Source organism: Onychostruthus taczanowskii, unplaced genomic scaffold (assembly GCF_017590055.1).
Source record: "Onychostruthus taczanowskii isolate IOZ18803 unplaced genomic scaffold, ASM1759005v1 scaffold43, whole genome shotgun sequence".
NCBI classification, from domain to species: Eukaryota; Metazoa; Chordata; class Aves; order Passeriformes; family Passeridae; genus Onychostruthus; species Onychostruthus taczanowskii.
Window position 1 is genome coordinate 5,175,892 of NW_024501792.1, and position 18,698 is coordinate 5,194,589.

The 18,698-nt window shown below is 51.0% G+C and overlaps 1 protein-coding gene across 1 annotated transcript in view; it reads left to right on the plus strand.

The window, feature by feature from the left end:
• Nucleotides 1-17,596, plus strand: part of ADAMTS8 (ADAM metallopeptidase with thrombospondin type 1 motif 8) — an 18,646-nt gene extending 1,050 nt beyond the window's left edge. The window contains exons 2-10 of the mRNA XM_041413742.1: nucleotides 16-140; nucleotides 7,347-7,586; nucleotides 8,137-8,269; nucleotides 9,114-9,281; nucleotides 9,914-10,212; nucleotides 11,740-11,923; nucleotides 12,221-12,393; nucleotides 12,508-12,683; nucleotides 14,097-17,596. Coding sequence (XP_041269676.1) covers nucleotides 16-140; nucleotides 7,347-7,586; nucleotides 8,137-8,269; nucleotides 9,114-9,281; nucleotides 9,914-10,212; nucleotides 11,740-11,923; nucleotides 12,221-12,393; nucleotides 12,508-12,683; nucleotides 14,097-14,829 — 2,231 coding nt within the window. The 3' untranslated portion in view covers nucleotides 14,830-17,596. The remainder of the gene's footprint in view (nucleotides 1-15; nucleotides 141-7,346; nucleotides 7,587-8,136; nucleotides 8,270-9,113; nucleotides 9,282-9,913; nucleotides 10,213-11,739; nucleotides 11,924-12,220; nucleotides 12,394-12,507; nucleotides 12,684-14,096) is intronic.
• Nucleotides 17,597-18,698: the final 1,102 nt, after the last annotated feature.

Genomic DNA, 18,698 nt, shown 5'->3' on the forward strand with positions numbered 1-18,698 from the left:
CGGCCCCGCCGGGAGCGGCCCCCGGCCCCGGCGCCGAGCCGCCCCGCAGGGCCCCGCGCTTCGTGTCGCAGGCCCGCTACGTGGAGACGCTGCTGGTGGCTGACGCGTCCATGGTGCGCTTCTACGGGGAGGACGTGGAGGTAAGGGCTGGCCGGCCGCCGTCCCGCTGCCCGCAGCCTTCTGTCCGCGCTTGTGCCCGTCCCGTCTGTCCGTCTTCCCGGTCCCTTGCTGTCCCCGTCCCGGCCGCCTCTCCGCTCCTCCCAGCTCCGCTCCTGCGCTCTCACTGCCTGTCTGTAGCCTTCATCCCTCCGTCCTCCCTACACACGCATCCCTTCATCCCGCTCCGTCCTGTCCCATCCCCGCTGCCTCTCCTCCTCCTCCTCCTCCAGCCCTTCTGCCTCTCCGTCCCCTCCTGTCCTGCCGGCTGCCGGGTCCCCCCCGGCCCCGGGACACCGGGGACAGCTTGGGGTGAGCGGGAGACCTCGGTGCCACCTTCCCTCGCTGTGGGGGCCGTCAGTCCGCGGGGCAAAGCTGCGGTGTTGATCTGTGGGGCTCACTCAGTGTTCGGGAGCCGTTCCCAGACCCAGCGAGCCCGTCCCTGCACACACCGGCGCTGCGATGTCCCCTCAGCCCGGTGCCCCAAAGGCGGGGACAGGGCGGGTCGGTGCCCTCCTGCTGCGGGGAAGGAGCCGCGCTGCGAAGCTGTGGCTTTAACTCCAGAGCCGGAGCCGGGGCCAGAGAGCGAGCCAAGCAGGGGCTGAGCGATGCGCATCCCGCTCCGGAGCCACCTGTTAGCGCTGAGCAGATGGACGAACAGCCCTTCCCCTCAGCGCCAGCAGCTCTCGCCCTCCTGTAACATTCCTGTCCCGACCAGGCTTTGGGGAGACCCCAGGAGCAGAGTCCGAGGTGCCTCAGCCCCCCACACCATCTCCAGGGCTGTCCGTGTGCCTCATTCATCAGCTCCGGGTCATTCTTCAAAGCCAGCTCCCCACCCCTACCCTGCAGGGATGGGTGCTCCAAATTCAGCTCCAAATTCAGGTTTGCACCATCGGAAATGCTCTGAGGTCTTTGCAAGGGATAATCGTGCACTGAAGTTGCTCTTCTCGGGTTGTTTGAGCTCGGGGTGGGAGAAGAGTCCTTGAAGCTGGAGCTCAGCAGGGAGCAGTTGGGAAGCTGAAACCAGGGGCTGCACTTTGGCAGGCTGGCTTTGCCACTTCTACCGGCTTTATCCTTCCCCTAGGGGCTTCTCTGCTCCTAACAAAGCAGTGTTTTAATTCCAGCCCTGTTCAGGCCAGGCTGGACCTTGGCAAATGCTAAACCCGGGGGCTTCAGCTGATTTCAGCTGCTCAGCATCACTCTGGTTTTGCCCTTTGTTTGGTTTTTCCACTGAGCCAGGCTGGCAGGAACAGGTAGCAGAGGGTCAGTGTGTGAGAGATGATGCACTTGGAGGTACCCCAAGTGCTCAGAAAAGAGTTTGAAGTGGAGTAAGCTGAATTTTTAAGCAACAGACATATAAATGGTGGTGGGAATTACTCTCCCCATAGTGTGAAGTGGGTCTCTGATTTCCAAAGAGGGCAGAAAAAAGAACATTGAACCTTCTGCACCCAGCTGAGCACCCGATGGCTTGAAAACAACACCCAAGGGTGTCTGTATTGCCAGAAATAAAGTGATTTATTTGGACTGGAGGAAATCCTGATGATGCCCAGCCTGAGCTGGGGAAAAAGCAGCAGCCCTGTGGGTAAATCTGTGAAGGCAGCAGGAGAGGAAATGGCACCTACACAGGACCAAGGGGCTGGAACTGGGACACCCTGCCCTGGTTTGGCTGTCCCAGCCCTGGGCTGGGTGATGCTGCCTGTTGGCTCCCATTTCACCATCATTTCCTCAGCCCCTAGAGCAATATCTTCACATCACCTCTCAGGGCGGGGAAGGAAACCTTCAAAGATCTTGTTTTGCATGTCTAGAGTAATAGCATATGAAAATATTTGGGAGAAAACTTCCACCAGCTCTGATGTAGCAGCTAAGAAAGCAACAACCAAAAAACCACCTGCTGTGTTTCTGTGTCTTTTGTTCTCTGGAACAAGAATGCAGGGAGCAGCACAGCAATCTTGCTTCTCCCTAAATACCTTTCTTTGGGGTGAAAGAAGCAGTGGCAAGTGCTGGTGAGATCAAGGAGAGATGCCCAATGAGTAGAAATGTTGAGTCAGAACAAACCATATTTATATAATGACTTTTCTTCCCGTAACCACACTTTAATTACCAAATATTTATTAAAGGTCACCAGCATTGTTTGTATTCCCAGTTATTTTCTTGCATAAGTTGTAACAGCTCGAGCAGAAGAGTCACCCCAAGATGCACTCAAGCGTTGAGAGTTATAATCAATGCCATGCTTGTGGTGGGAAAATGCTGTTCATGATTTATTTCCCATCAATTTGAGCCTTATAACTCAGCTGTTAACCTAATTTAGACAATAAGAGCTTATTCTACCTTCATCAATACTTTTATGTAAACCAGGAGGGATTGATGAAGTGAGAACAGAACTAAACCTGAAATTCGGGAGTTTAATCATTGTTTGGGCTTGGTGATTGGGGTATTTGGGGGGGCATCAGCAGCAAGACAGTGCTGGGCAGTAAATCCTGGGGGATGTGGCAGGGTTCAGCCTGCAGGGACTGGGAAGAGCCCTCTGATGTGGGGATGTCCAGGCTGGACACGGGAGTTTTTGCATTTGTTCGCAGGAGGATTTGGGGGGGCATCAGCAGCAAGACAGTGCTGGGCAGTAAATCCTGGGGGATGTGGCAGGGTTCAGCCTGCAGGGAAGAGCCCTCTGATGAGGGGATGTCCAGGCTGGACACGGGAGCTTTTGCATGTTTCTTGCAGAGGATCCCAAGTGCTTGAAAACAAAGGGACTGAGCATCACTCACAGAGTGAAGTGGGGTTTTGAGCAGGGGAACTGAGGCAGGGGACAGGGCTAATCCTGTCTGTGTGCAGGAGGGCTGAGCACCTGCAGCTGGGCTGCACTTGTGAGGATGCTCTGCATGGCTGGGGAACGTTTGCCAGGACACCTAAAGCACCAGGCAGCTCCAAAACCCAGCTGCAGCATCTCCAGCCAGTTGGCAGCCAAATGGGATTCCTGTGGTGGGGCTTCTCCAGTCTCTTGGGTGCAGATGAGACACATTTCCAAGCTTTCCTCCGCAAGCACAGTGGCTGTGATCCCCTTTCCCTCCTCCTCTGTGAGTGAGGAATCTGCCCTTCCTGACTCCCAGGGCTGGGAATGGCTGAGGACCACAGCAGAATCAGATCAGTCTGGAAAAGCTGGGATTCCTTGCTGACTTTGTGTTTTTTTCCAGGCAGATTGATGAGGTTTTAGGAGTGCTGTTGCAAACCCTTCCCTTTAAGACCAGACAGGAGTGCAGGGCACGGGCATTGCCAGGGTCCTGCTGCCAGCTCTCCCACTCCTACTTGGACTGGAGGTAAATCCAAAGCCAGGGCTCTTCCAGTCCCACTTGGACTGGAGGTAAATCCAAAGCCAGGGCTCTCCCACTCCCACTTGGACTGGAGGCAAATCCAAAGCCATCCTGGAGCCCCAGGTCCCCTTGTGTCTGGCTCTTAGGCTTGCTTTAGGGTATTTTGCAGTGTGAGTGGGTAAATTCACTTAATCCCTTGAAAAAAGAAGCCAGCCCCTCCTAAACCCATCCCAAAGGCAACTGAAGTGGGATTAAAGGGGATGCAGCATGCTGCTGCCATCCACCAGCTTTTCTTCTGGGATTTGTCCTCTGAGGGTGACCCAGAGCCTGCATGCTCTGTGGGGCAGGGGGCTGGAGGAGCAGGCAGCCTCCCTAAAGGTTCCTCTGGCTGGGGCACTCTCCTCACACCAGGATATTCAACAGCTGCTGCATTTCAGGGCTGCAGAATTAAATGTGCTGGCTCACACTAAAGCAAATCCATGCTGGCTCCCACAGTGGAGCACTCCTGCCCTGGGATGCTCTCAGGATGGGGTTTTACTCCATCTCTGCCTCTGTGGAGGTGGGGACAGTCTGGATGTGCCTCAGTTTCCCCTGCCCTGAACAGGGGTAATTGCTGCTTTTGTAGTTCAGCCCCAAATATCCAGCAAAGAGGGGAAGAGAAGGGTGGAAAATCATGCCAGGGGATAGGGGCACACCAGCAGGCTGGCAAGGTGTGCCCCTCTCCCCTGGCTTGCCCCCCATTTCCCTTGGCTGCCTGACACATTTTTGTGAGGAATTCTTGGCCCACAGGAGGAGGCTGGCAGGGCAGCCAGAGCCCCTGGGCACCCCAGCCAAGCAGGGAGCTCCCACGTGGAGCCTTGGGGGAAAGGACAACCTGAGATGTTTTTACCAGCAGATTTTTTAAAGCTGGGCAGCCTTTACATCTAACCCTGGGTTTTCTCCTTTCCATCTGCCTGTGCTCCAGAATCTCAGCATTTCTTTCTTCTTTTCCCCCTCTGCAGAAATGCTGGTGTTGAGGGAGAAAACAGGGAAAAAACCCAACCAAATCCAACCAACAAGCAATCCTACAGCCCCAGGCTGGGCTGAACACTGCTCCCCACACACTGGGGAGGAGGCAGGTCGTGCTGGGGTGTTCTGTGGGTGCTCCCTGCTGTCCCTCTGTCCTGGGTGGGTCCAGCAGCATTAAATCATTCTCTGCATACCACAATAATAGTGTCTGTGTAAGAGCAGTTTCACCCATCAAAATAATAATAATTAAAAATAAATGCCAGGCTTCAGCTTCTGAGTGGTTCCCATGAAAGGGAATGCAAGCAGAGACTTTTCAAGATCCTGCATCAGGGAACTCAGTCCTTCAATGAGGGTAAAGACAACCACTCCAGGTCCCCTTGCTCTGATTTGTGTTTTTTCCCTGTCCCTCTGCCTGTGCTGTTTGCTGCTGGAGGGCAGTGCCTGGCTCAGGGCAGGGCTCTCCCAGACACAGTGATGCTGTGGCAGGAGGATCTCAGAGCTATGTGGCAGACAAAAGTCATCCCTGCTCGTTTGTAGGGGGAATTTGATATTGAGAGCAGAGGGAGCCCAGGATTGCAGCTGGGGGAAAAGGGGTAGGAGGTTTGTGGGGCATCACCCTCCACAGTGCCTTGACATAAATGCAGTGCATGGGGCTGTGAAGGGATACTCCACGACCCTCTCTGGTTCACACTGATGTCCTCTGCCCCCAGAGCTGGTAAGAGGCTGATTTTCCAGCTGAGTTTACCAGACACCCTGCCAGATCTCCCAGGATGCTGGTTGGAAATGGCAGGGAAGCTCCTTGTGCCTGCAGGGCTGCAGTGCCTGGCAAGAAGGCAGAAACCAGCGTGTTTGCAGCCCTGGGCTACTCAAACCCAACACAAAACACTGCCCTGCACATGATCCCAGTCCCCACATCCTCAGCCTCGGTGCTGGGATGGAAACCCTGGAGAAGGCAGTGTTTCCTGCTGGGTGGATGGTCGAGCCAGATCCGGTTTGCAAAGGCAGAGGGAGGATGGGACCAGCAGGATTCAGCCCTTCCCCTGCCAGTTGTTGGTCTAAAGCACTCAGCTGGCCTCTCCTGAGCCCTGAGGATCCGTAATTTGCTTTTGGCCGTGGCTTCAAGCCCTTGGCTAAGCCAAGGCAGTGCAGGTGGATTGCTGCTCTCCCCAGAGCAGTCAGGGTCCATCTGAAACCCAACCCATTCCTGCATGGGCCAGGGATGGGTATAAATAGACACCAGATGGTGGAACAAGTGGATTTGACCTTTTAATCTTCACTAAATAGCTGTTTGTTCAGTTTGCTTTCCATCTTCCCTTTCCAGACACAGGGAAGGTGGACAGATGTTTTCCAAGTCCCTCTGTTCCTACTGCTGAAAGAGGTTTTTGGCTGGATGTACCCCTGAGGATGTGAGGGCTGGTGTCCTGGGGGATTTGTGGTATGAACTGAGATCTCCCAGGTCAAATCTACTGCTATGGACAGAAACCTCTAATGGGTTAGAAAAGGACACAGATTTATTCCCTTGGAAATGAGGGATGATCCCAGGATGAGCAGCTCCAGCACAGAGCATCCTTCTAGATCTTCAGGGGCCTAATTTTAAGAAGGCTTTGTGATATTTTTAGCAAGGTTCCCAATGGACTTTCTCCACAGGGTGAACAATTCCCCCAGGTTTCATGGAGCAACCCCTCGTGGGGATCTCGCCTCAATTTCTTGTCTCTGCGGTGTCTTCTCCGTGACATGAGTTGCATGGATGTGAGTCATGGCGTGGAGAGCTGGCCAGTCTAAATAAACCAGTCTATTCCCTGCTCCCAGCAGCCTTGCTGGGGCCTGCCCTTGGATAATGAGCTGGGGAGGACTTGGGATATGTCTTGTTGAAACAAAACATCTGTTTACGTGGAGCTGCCAGTGGCAGGATAAAATGTGGCAGAATAATTTAAAATAGCCACAAGTGCCCTGGGCAAGTGGCTCTTGGTGCAGCAAATATGCTGTATCTCACTTAACATCTCCCTCATTTGCTAAGAAAACAGCATTTTGTGTCTCAGAAAATGGCATTGTCCTGGCAGTGCCGTGATGGATGAGCACACGGAGTCAGCTTTGCTGAGGAAATGTATTTTGGGTGAAACTTGGCTATCAGAGAGGGCTCCCATCGACTCCTTCCACTTTAATTAGGCTCTGAATTGAGACCGCAGGGTGTAATTTGTCTGGGGAGGAGAGAAGCCACTTTCTCTTTCCCAATACTATATTGTGTAATAGCTGCATTTTTTACTCCTGACTCGGGGCTGTGAGTGGTGCCAAGCAGAGGAGGAATTTTGATGCTCTGATAAGATGTTTACATCAGCCTAAACATCCCTGGCGCTTTTGACATATTAAGTAATCCGTGGTCATCACCAGGCAGGGGATGCTGCTGGGCAAAGTCTTGGCTGTCAAAGTGTTTTAGTCCCGGTTTGTCGCCAAGGACGCTGGGTTCACACCTTGTGACCAGCACAGGCACAAGTTTTACTGGGTGGTTTCGCTCCAGCAAGGTGTGTGTGAGTTGGTTCCTGCCCTGGGGCAGCGAGGGCAGGGTTAATGCTTTGGGAATATGCAGAGAACTCTCTAGAATGCTGAGGTTTCCCCAAGGAATTTCTTCCAGAGGGATTTCTAGGTGCAAAGGGTTCATGGGAGAGGAGACAAAGCGTTTGGAGAAGGGGATGCGGGGCTTGTCCACCAGCACAAGGTGTAAAGCATCACATACAGGCGAGGCAGCACTGAGTCCATCAGCCCATGGTCTGGACATGATGGGCTTCATAAATGAGGCTGATTCTTTCTTTTCAAACAAAAACAATTGCCCTGTAGCAGAGTTTTTACCCAGGCTCTGCCTGCCCATCTCTTCCCCCACAGAACCACGTCCTGACCCTGATGTCCATGGCAGCTCGCATCTACAAGCATCCCAGCCTGAGGAACTCCATCAGCCTGGTGGTGGTGAAGGTGCTGGTGGTGGAGGAGGCAGCAGCAGGGCCCGAGGTGTCTGACAATGGTGGGCTCACCCTGCGCAACTTCTGCAGCTGGCAGCAAAGGTTCAACCCCCCGAGCGACCGGCACCCAGAGCACTACGACACTGCCATCCTCCTCACCAGACAGGTCAGCAGCCCGGGGAACGCCCTGGTGCAGGAGGGAAAGGGCTCACGGCATCCCTGGAGGGGGAGAAGGGGGTTGGTCGTGGAGGTGGATGCCCCACTGTGCAAAGAATGCAGCAAAACAGTTGGGGTGGTTTTATTTGGGGTGCAGACCTGTTGCAGGACAAGCTGACTTGTAGTGAACATCAATCCAGTTATAAATGAGAAATCCAGCCCAGCGCCATAAACCAGCTTCTGGGCTGACTGACAGAGGTTTCAACCAATAACAACTCTCCTAAAATACAAGCATTTGACTGGTTCAGAGTCTAGGGGGTGTAGAGATTAGACCAATGGCTGTTTGGAGCCAGAGCTTTGAATTGCCTATAAAAGCAAGCCCCAAACAATAAAACAGGCTGTTGGGCTGATGAACAGCCGAGGTCTGTCCTGTGTTATGTCTCAGACATGTGAATGTCACATTGTACCACACACCAGCAGTGGGTTGCTCACAGAGATGTTGGGGCTGAACGTGGGGCTCCCTCTCCCTGCTGACCTCTCCCCCTGCCTGGCACTAACAGGACTTCTGTGGCCACCAAAGCTGTGACACGCTGGGCGTGGCCGACATCGGCACCATGTGCGACCGCAACAAGAGCTGCTCCGTGATCGAGGACGAGGGCCTGCAGGCAGCCTACACCCTGGCTCACGAACTGGGTAACACATCCCTTCCCAAGGGGAAGTCTGCTTCTTCCATCCTGCTGCTAGGAGGGGCTGTGGCACAGCCCAGCACCAGCATCTCCTGGCTGGGGATCACCCACTGAGCCTTGGGGAGCTCCTGGCACTGACAAATGCTGGCTTGCACCAGCAGAAACACTAAGAAGTGCCCAAATTGGTGCATTTGCACCAGCTCAGGAAGCATTTCTTCACTGGAAGTGTTGTCGAGCATTGCAAGGGGCTTCCCAGGGAGGCGGTGGAGTCTCCATCCCTGGAGTTGTGTAGGAAATGCCTGGACGTGGCACTCAGTGCTCTGGGCTGGGTGACAAGGTGAGGATCAGTCACAGGTTGGACTTGAGGATCTTGGAGGTCTTTTCCAACCCTAGCAATTCAGTGATTTACCTGTTGTGATGAGCTCAGGCATGGGATCAAGCACATCTCTGCCTTGGTTTGCCATTCCTGCTCTGACTAATTTTTACCCAGAGAAGCTGTGGCTGCCCCATCCCTGGGAACATTTAGGGTCAGGCTGGACAGGGCATGGAGCAACCTGGTCTAGTGTAAGGTGTCCCTGTCCATGACAAGGGGTGGAAAAAGATGAGCCTTAATTCCTTCCATCCCAAACCATTCTGAGTTTATAAAAATTTGGGCTGCTTTGCCCTTGCACACAGCAGGCTGTACCACTGAGATAGACCAAGCAGGTTTTTATTCCTTCTGATTTATGGAAGCGAACAGCTTTGGCAGACGCAGGAGCTGCTTGATGCCTTACAGATGGTCCCCCACACCATCTGCTGAGGAGCAGGAGCTGAGCTGGGGAGCTGAGCTGTGCCATCCCCTCTGCTCCCAGGCCACGTGCTCAGCATGCCCCACGACGACTCCAAGAACTGCGAGCGGCTCTTCGGGCCCCTTGGCGAGCACCACGTGATGGCCCCGCTCTTCATCCACTTGAACAAGAGCCAGCCCTGGTCCCCTTGCAGTGCCATGTACCTCACCGAGTTCCTGGATGGAGGGCATGGTAAGTCTGTTGTATTTGTGGGGTTCCCAGAAGAAGGAAGGAATGATGAATCTGACTCCATGTTCTTAGAAGGATAATTTATTATTTTATGATACTATATTATATTAAAGAATACTAAACTATACTCTTCTAAAGAATACAGAAAGGATATTTACAGAAGGCTAAAAGATAATAATGAAAACTCCTGACTCTTTCCAGAGCCTCAACACAGCTTGGCTGTAATTGGCCAATGAGTGAAAACAACTCGCAGCAAAAACCAATGAAACATGCACCTGTGTTTGGAGATTGTTGGATAAACAATCCCCAACCACATTCCAGAGCAGCAAAACACAGGAGAAGCAAATGAGATAGTATTTTTTTCCTTTTTCTCTTAGTCTCCTGAGCTTCCCAGGATAAGAATCCTGGGCAAAGGGATTTTTCCAGAAAATATGACTGTGACACCAGTCAGCTACAGCATCTCTCAGAACAGCCTTTTCTTAGCTTAGGCTCTTTGCCATGCCTGGAGGGGGTGTGGGGTGAAGGGGGAGTCAAACCAAACCGTGGACAGAGGTGTGGGGTGCCCTGCTTGGTGCAGTCAGTGGCATCAAGCCCTGAGAGCTCCATGTCCAGCCTAACTCTTGAGCCTTGTCCAGGTGACTGCCTGCTGGACGCCCCGGCAGAGCCCGTGTCCCTGCCAGCCGAGCTGCCCGGCCAGAGAGCCCTGTACAGCCTGGACCAGCAGTGCCAGCAGATCTTTGGCAAGGACTTCCAGCACTGCCCCAACACCACGGAGGAGGACATTTGTGCCCAGCTGTGGTGCAGGACGGGCAGTGGGGAGCCCCTCTGCCACACCAAGAATGGCAGCTTGCCATGGGCTGATGGAACCCCCTGCAAAGCCGAGGGGCTGTGCTGGGACGGGCGCTGTGTGCAGCAGGATGATCTGAAACCCCAGGTAAGGGGACACTGGGGAATGGTGGTGTCCAGGTGCACTCCAGGCACCCACCAAAGCCTTCCTCTCACTCCCCTCCACAGCTGGACAGGGAAGGTTCATGAGTTGAGATAAAGATTGAGAAATTACTCACCAGTCACCATCACAGGCAAAACAGGCTCAAGTTAGAGCTGTTAATTGAATTTATTAGTAACAAAATCAGAACAATGACAAGTAAAATAAGACCTTAAAAACACTTTTCCCCCACACCTCCCTCCTTCCCAGTTCTCCGTTCTGTCTCCAGTGGAGCAGGGAGGCAAGGAATGGGGTTTGTGGTCAGCTTGTCACATGTTGTTCTTGCTGCTGCTCAGGGAGAGGAGTTGGAGTCCTTCCCCTGCTCCAGCGTGGGGGCCCTCCCATGGGAGGCAATTCTCCACAGATTTCTCCATGAGTCCTTCCCATGGAAGTGTTCTCCACAAACTGCTGCAACACGGGCCACTCTTCCACAGGGTCAGTCCTCCCAGGACAGGCTGCTCTACTGTGGGTCTTCCACAGGCTCCCAAGTCCTTCCAGCATGGTTTCCTCTCTCCACAGGTCCTACCAGGATCCTGCAGCAGCTCAGGTTTCCCACAGGGTCACAGCCTCTTCTAGGCATCCCCCTGCTCTGGCCTGGCTTCCTCCATGGGCTGCTGATGGATCTCTGGACCCCCGCGCCCTCCACGGGCTGCAGGGGCAAAGCTGCCTCACAATGAACTTCCCCACTGAATTTTGGGGAAATCTCAGCTCCAGTACCTGGAGGAATCCTTGCCTTTCCTCCTGCACTGCCCTGGGGGTCTGCAGAGCTGTTCCTCTTACATTCTCACTCCTCTCTTCTCTGCCTAATTACATCTGCCTAATAACTTTTTTTCCTTCTTCTTAAATACATTATCCCTAAGGTCAGCACCACATCTGCTGGGCTCAGCCTTGGCCAGTGGTGGGTCCATCCTGGAGCTGGGCTTGGCTCTGCTGGACACAGGGGGAGCTTCTGGCAGCTGCTCACAGAAGCCACCCTTGTATCCCCTCCACAAACCCCATGCAGCTGGGCTGGGGCTTGACCCTTTGGGATTTCAAAATCTCAGACCCCACCCCTGCTGTCTCTTTGACTGGCTTTGGATTGGCCTGACTTATTTCTGGATGTCTCTCCTTCATTAATATTTATTACTGGCGAGTCCAGCTCAGACAAAAGTCTGCTACTGAGCCGTGGGCTGATCTGAACCAAAACAAGCAGTGCAGATCCGCAATTAAATCATGTCTTTTTGCCCTGCTGGGGAAATTAGCAGCAGTTTCAGAGTCAGCCAGCAAAGTACTCAAAGCCCAGCTTAACTTGAAGCATGTGAACAGACCGGGGGAAGTCAGGCTGACTTTGTGTGAAGTACACGCCAAGGCGCTTTTCTGGATCAGGGCTGGGGGAGATTTTAGCATTGCTCCAGCGCTGAGCTCGCCCTGGGAGGGAGCAGCTGGGCATGGGCAGGCTCGGGGATGGGCTCAGCAGCTTCTGCCGGCCTCTTGCAGGCAGCGCTGGACGGCGGCTGGGGCCCCTGGAGCGCGTGGGGCTCCTGCTCCCGCAGCTGCGGCGGAGGCATCCAGTTCTCGCACCGCCACTGCGACAGCCCCAGGCCCCGGCACGGCGGCAGCTACTGCGAGGGCCAGAGAACCAAGTACCAGTCCTGCCACACCCAGGAGTGCCCGCCGGATGGTAAGGATGGCAGTGCCCAGACGCCCGCTCAGCTCCAGAACGCCTTGCAGGGATTGCTCTGCTCCGCCCTGGGTATTCATAGCTGGGGGGAGCAGCAGCTTCCTGCTGGGGGCTGTGACCTTCTGTGGCTGATGGAAGGAGGGGGGGATCCCTCCTTCATGACATTCCTCCTCTGCTTGCATGCTTACCGTGTGCTCTCACTATCCTTAGCTCGCTCCCACATCTCTGTGATGGCAGGGACAGCAGCTCCTGCCAGATTCCCATGGATTTTGGGCCATGTTTCACCTTTCCTTTCAGGGAAAAGCTTTCGGGAGCAGCAGTGTGAGAAGTACAACAGCTACAACTTCACTGACCTGGAAGGGAATCACTTGGAGTGGGTTCCTAAGTACGCCGGAGTGTCCCCCCGAGACAGATGCAAACTCTTCTGCCGAGCCCGCGGGAGGAGCGAATTCAAAGTCTTTGAGGCCAAAGTAAGATTCCTGGAGATGGGAATCACCAAAGTAAGACTCCTGGAGATGGGAGCCACTCCTGTTTACCCCATGTCAGAACTGATGCCCTCGTTCCTCCTCTTTCCCCTTTCCCAGGTGATCGATGGGACGCTGTGTGGCCCAGAGACCCTCTCCATCTGCGTGCACGGGCAGTGCATCAAGGCTGGCTGTGATCACGTCATTGGCTCCTCCAAGAAGCTGGACAAGTGCGGGGTGTGTGGTGGCAATGGCTCCACTTGCAGGAAAATATCCGGCTCGCTCAACAGATCCAAGTGAGGCACCAGGGAGAAGGTTCTGCAGGGCTGGGCTGTGGGAGAAACACCAGCATCCTCTCTCATTCCCCTTTTTCTATCACTAAAGTTGTAGGCTAGGAATATTTTGGGATCTAGCCAGCATCCTCGGCTGGCTGGCATTGCAAGAGCCTGGGCTCCTCCCCAGACTCTGAGACTTAAGCTCAGTTTATTTTGGGGCAGAATTATACAAACCAAGTAGAGCTAATTTCCTAAAATAATAACTGATGTGGTGGGCTTGGTACACCACTGCAAATCAATCTGCTGCCCCAGTGAGTTTACAAAACACATTTCACACCAGTGCACTGAGTTGGACACATATTCAGGGGCTGATTGTGATATAAATGTTCAATAACTTTTCCCTGGGCTTGGGGTGAATTTGAATGCTGGGACAAGGGCACTGGGGCAGTCACTTCCCTCACCCAACAGATCTGGGAATTCTGCTTTGCCAGAGAGCAGAATTTAAGGCTTTTGTTGGAAAACCGTAACAAAAGCCCAACTGTCCAGTTCCATGCAGCGAGGTGACTCACACAGTCAAATTAGATTTCCTAAATGGTTTCCTTCCAGGGAACAGCTGAAACAGGGCTTCCACTCTCCTATGAGTTGTTTGTGGTTGACTAAATGGAGATTAGCACAGAAGCTACAGCCAAGAAGAGATCCCATTAAGATCAGGGTGAGGGAGGCCAGGGAGAGCAGAGTTTGACTCAAAGGCTTTTTTCCAAAATACTCTGAACCTAATTACTGACCGCAGCATCCACCATGGGGATCCATGGAAAATGATCCTGTGCTGGCCCCACAGTGTGAGTCACAGTGCTGAGGGCTCAAGTGAAACCTTCCACATGCTGTCCCAGGAGCTGGGGCTCCAGGGATGGGCTTTGGCTGGCTCTGCAGGAAGACGTTTCCCTGGCATGGGAATGTCCTCTGTATCCTCCGTTGGGATTACTTCTGCATTGTAGTAGTGGCTGCAAAACCCTTCAAAAAGTGAGCTGAGAGTGTAGTGACTCCCTCCTACTCTGTTGTTCTACATCTCTATCTCTCTCTGTACCTACATCTATATTATCTCTGTCAATAGGTGATGTCACCCTTCAGCATCACCAGTGACAGGCTTTCAATCCCAAACACTTCACCATTTCCAAATATAGGGAGCAGGGGGAATTTCCCACCTAGGCTGGTAATCACAGGGCTGTTCATTTGATTGCATCACTCATGTTCATATGTAAATCAGAAAAATCTTCCAGCTGAGCTCACATCTAAAACATCTGCAATATTTCTAACTCTTGAGTGCTTGGGGTTACAGAGGGATGGCTTCAGAGCCAGGATCCCGAGTGCTGTTCCTTACATGAGTGTGCTCTTAGTAAATCTTGCAAAATAACCGTGTCCCTTTGCCCGTTGCAGATACGGCTACAATGACATTGTCACCATCCCCGCCGGAGCCACCAACATCGACATCAAACAGCGCAGCCACCGAGGGGTGCGGCACGACGGCAATTACCTGGCCCTGAAGACCCTTGAGGGCAAGTACCTGCTCAATGGAGACTTTGCCATCTCAGCCATGGAGCAGGACATCCTCATTAAGGGCACCATCCTGAAGTACAGCGGCTCCATGACCACTCTGGAGAGGCTGCAGAGCTTCCGACAGCTCCCAGAGCCCCTGACCGTGCAGCTGCTGACGATTGCCAGCGAGGTCTTCCCACCCAAAGTCAAGTACACCTTCTTCATCCCCAAGGACGTCCCTTTCAGCAAGCAGAAGGGCAAAGAGAAGAAGTCAGTCAACGTCATCCGACCGATGCTGACCTCCCAGTGGGTGCTGGGGGACTGGTCTGAGTGCTCCAAGACGTGTGGCTCCGGCTGGCAGCGGCGGACGGTGGATTGCCGGGATGTGGAGGGTCAAACCTCCTCTGCCTGCAACAGATCCCTCAAGCCTGAGGACATCAAGCCCTGTGGAGACGTGCCCTGCCCTCTCTGGCGCCTGGGTCCCTGGTCCCCCTGCTCCCAAACGTGCGGCGAGGGCGTGCGGACGCGCAGCGCCTCCTGCATCGACTACGCCGGGAAAATCACCGCCCCCGAGAAATGCAGCTCGCCGGGGCCAGCGCCGGCCACCGCGGCCTGCGTGCTGCAGCAGTGCTGAGCCACGCCGGGCTGCTCGGAGCCAGGGCTGCAGGGCTTCCACCACGCTGGGGCAGGACAGCAAGGGCGCCGTGGGCTCGCTCGCCAGACCGCCCCTCAGTGGTTCGTCCCCACCGCATCGATGTCTACCTCAGAGGGGAGAATAACGGCAGCAAAACAGGGAGGAATCACTTCTTTTCCTTTCTTTCTTCCTTTTCTTTCTGGCTGGCTGCTCGCAGGCAAGTTGTAACTTAACGGGAAAAATAAGCATATCTGTAGGGTATTTTCAAAGAGCTGGATGTGGTTGCAGATTGCTTTTGTAGGGTTTGCTGGGGTTTGGCACTGGAGAAAATGAGGAGCCTGGTTTTGCTGTCACCCCATCCCAGCTGCAGGTCAAGGAGGTCCCGGGTGGATGTCTTTGCTGATAGAACTGGGATTTCTTCACAAAAGACATGGAATGGGTTGCCATCCCCTCCCTGCAGCAGTGTGGGTGTCCTTGAGCATGAGGAGTGTTTTATCAGCTGTGGGTTTCACTTGGGAGATAAATTGCTTGTGTGAATGGGAGAAGGAATAAGCTGAGAGCCAGATCCTAGCATGAATCAGGCAGGAGGACAGGTGAGAGGTGGTTTCTGGCTGGATTTATAATCTACAAGGTGACAAACCTCTGTCTCCAAACACCCCCAGCACCTGCGGTCATTCCTAGAGCTGTTACCTCACACCTCTGTTTCCCCAGCTATAAAACCAGGGCTTAATTACACCTGATCTGTCTTACAGGGCCACTGTGAGGATTAATTAATTCCTAATTCTGCAGTGCTCTGACTGTGAAATGCCTATTGTGATGCCCTTTGGAGCAGGCACTCTGGTGTGCCAGCATTTCCTTTCCCATCCTTGGCTTTCAGTCCCCTGTGGGCTCATTTTTTCAGCTCTGCTGTAATTTTGGAGATAATTCACTAGCATGGTTCTGCAGCAGGGATGAGCCCAGGATCTGTAGATCATGCCAGAGGTGACCAGTGCTGCTCTTCACCTCTGCTTTCCTGGGATATTTGAGAATGCTCAGATCTGGTGCCAGCTCCAGCCTCGCTTGAGCAGTTCTCAGTCCAGAAGCAAGCCTGGCAAGGCTGGAGCTGCTCTTTCCCGGTGGGAAGCAGCCCCAGCCCTCTCCCAGCCCAGCTGCTGCCTGGCCCCAGCACAGATGGCTGTTCAGACCCTGAACTTTGCCCTTTGCAAAGCAATTGCTGGCCATGTGCTGGCAGCAGCCTGTGCCTGGGGAGCAGGGATGGAATTTGGAAAGATTTTGCTGTTGCTGGATGAGCAATTCAGTATCTCCAGGCTCCTCTCATACCCTGCCTTGGCTTCCTTTTTGGCAGCAAAATGTTGAATTTCCAGTGGGATCTGCCTTTTTCTCATAGGAAGGGGAGGAAGGCTGGAATTTTTGATGTTCCAGATTCCCCATTCACATTTATGGAGCAAATCCTTTTCCTTGTCCCTTTTGCCTGAGCAAGCCAAGCTCGTGTGAGACCCTTTCCTGGCTGTGCAGACAGGTTTGGAATGGGATGGTGGGATGAGCTGCTCTACTGAAGACAGAAACCTCACTCTTCCCCTGAAAACATGAAATATTCCTGTTTTATCTCCCATATATGATTTCTATCAAAACCATGGGAGCTACAGCGCAGGATTGAGGGTATTGAGTGCTTGGTTCCTTTGGTTTTTTTTTTTAGGAAAGTTAAAAAACCTGAAGGCCAGCTGCAGTTTGGATGCAGAGCTGTTTGGGCTGTGGTACAGACCTACCTTTGGGCAATGTTCTACATCTGCTAATTAATCTCCAGGAATTTAAGTTCTAACAAATAGCTGGATGCTAAAGTCATGTAGCCTTGCAGGGTTATTTTCTTTTTCCCCACTGAGTCTGCAAGGGTTTTCAACTCAAAGCCAGCACGTGTTTCCTCTCCAGTGTCACCACCAGCATTTAGGATGGTCAGGAACATCAGTCTGAGACAGTGCCAAGGAAAATGTCTGTATTTATCACACAGGATAATGTGTGCATGCCAAGGGGCTTCTCCAGGTTTTTATAATCACTGTGTGGCTGCTTCGCTGGAGCTTCCTAGATGGAAAAACTCCTTGTTTAGGGCAAATCCTGCTGCTTTTCCAGCGAGGAGGAAGGTGGGGAGCCCCCAGGAGCGGGGACCAGAGGCAGTGATGCTCTGTTGAGGTGTGGGTGATGCTAAGTGGAATTCCTGCCCCAGGTTTCTGTAAAAACAAGTAGCCTTTACGCTGATTTAAGTCAAAGAGGTTTTATATATTAGGCTATATATATATATATATATGTATATATATATATATATATGTTTCCCTTCAGTGAAGGATTGTAGCAATGTACTGAGCCTCTTGTGTTAGGTATTTATTACAAATTTCTGTTTGGTTTTGTACAGTAGCTGTCTGGAAAGAAGAAAAAAAAAAAAGAAGGAAAAAAGAGATTAAAAAAGACTGTGTTTTAACATGCTGCTCCCACATTCCCTCTCTGAAAGCTGCAGGGAGCTCAGAGAAGGGATGTCTTTGCTCATTGTTTATCCACTCTGGTATCTGACTGGTGTTCCCCTCCTCCCTGGTGTACCAACCAAGCTGTGTAAGCATAACAAACCCAACCAAAATTAAGCTTTGGAATTCATCTTAAGGAGGGGGGTGAAATACAATTTTCTGATTTTTAGCCTATTGTTTGTATTTGTTTTTAATTTTGAAAACAGTCTGTTTGTGGCTCTGCCTTTACCCCTCAATAAAGGACTTCCTGCCTTTTATCTCTTTGCATTTGTCTTTATTTGCACTTTTCTCAGGACCATTATTTTCTCCATCCCAGAGAGATTTTAAACCTCTCTTTTCTGTATCTTATTGATAATAAATGGTTCATTCAGTTTTAAGATGCTGAACGAAAATATTACATGAGAGAATACAGGAAATCCACGGAGCCAGAATTATTCTGCAGAAATTTGGAAGCAATTCTGTTTTGAAGATGCCTTATGAGCACCTACCTCTTCTCTATACATATAAAGTATACCTATCTCTATATATTATATACTTATATTATAGATATAAGATAATATATATAAAATATAAAATATATATACATAGATAATGTACTATATTATATTATAATATACTATATATATAATATACTATACTGTATTACAGATAGTATATTATAGTATACTACAGAATAGATAATGTACTATATTATAATATATAATATAGATTATATACTTTATATTGCTATAATAATATAGAGCCATATAATATGAACCATATATCATATATAATATATATATGAACCATTATAGAACCATATAATATTTTGTGTATATGATGTCTATATACATCATATATATTAGCTATGCATAATATACATATTAGATACATAGTATCACAAATCTCTAACTGTATTATATATCTATATATACATCATCTATTAGATACATACATGTTATATATCTACATAGAATTCTGTTATGTATATATTAATCTATTCTATCTATATATCCTACATAGAATCCTATTAATCTATTATAATATCTGTAGATGTCATATATGTTACATTATAAATTGTACATATGCAACATAATATGTATACATTATGCATATTATGTATGTACATACATTATACATATACATTATACATTATATGTACATAATATATACATAATATACAAATATACATATATACTGTCATCAAATTTTATAACTATTACAATATGAAATAGATAATTATAAATAATAATTATATTCTAGATAATATATATTTATATACATAATGTGTATATATTATATATACATAATATATATTGTATACATGCCTTACTGACATAATGCAGACACAGGATATCTGTACATACATGCAGAATATAA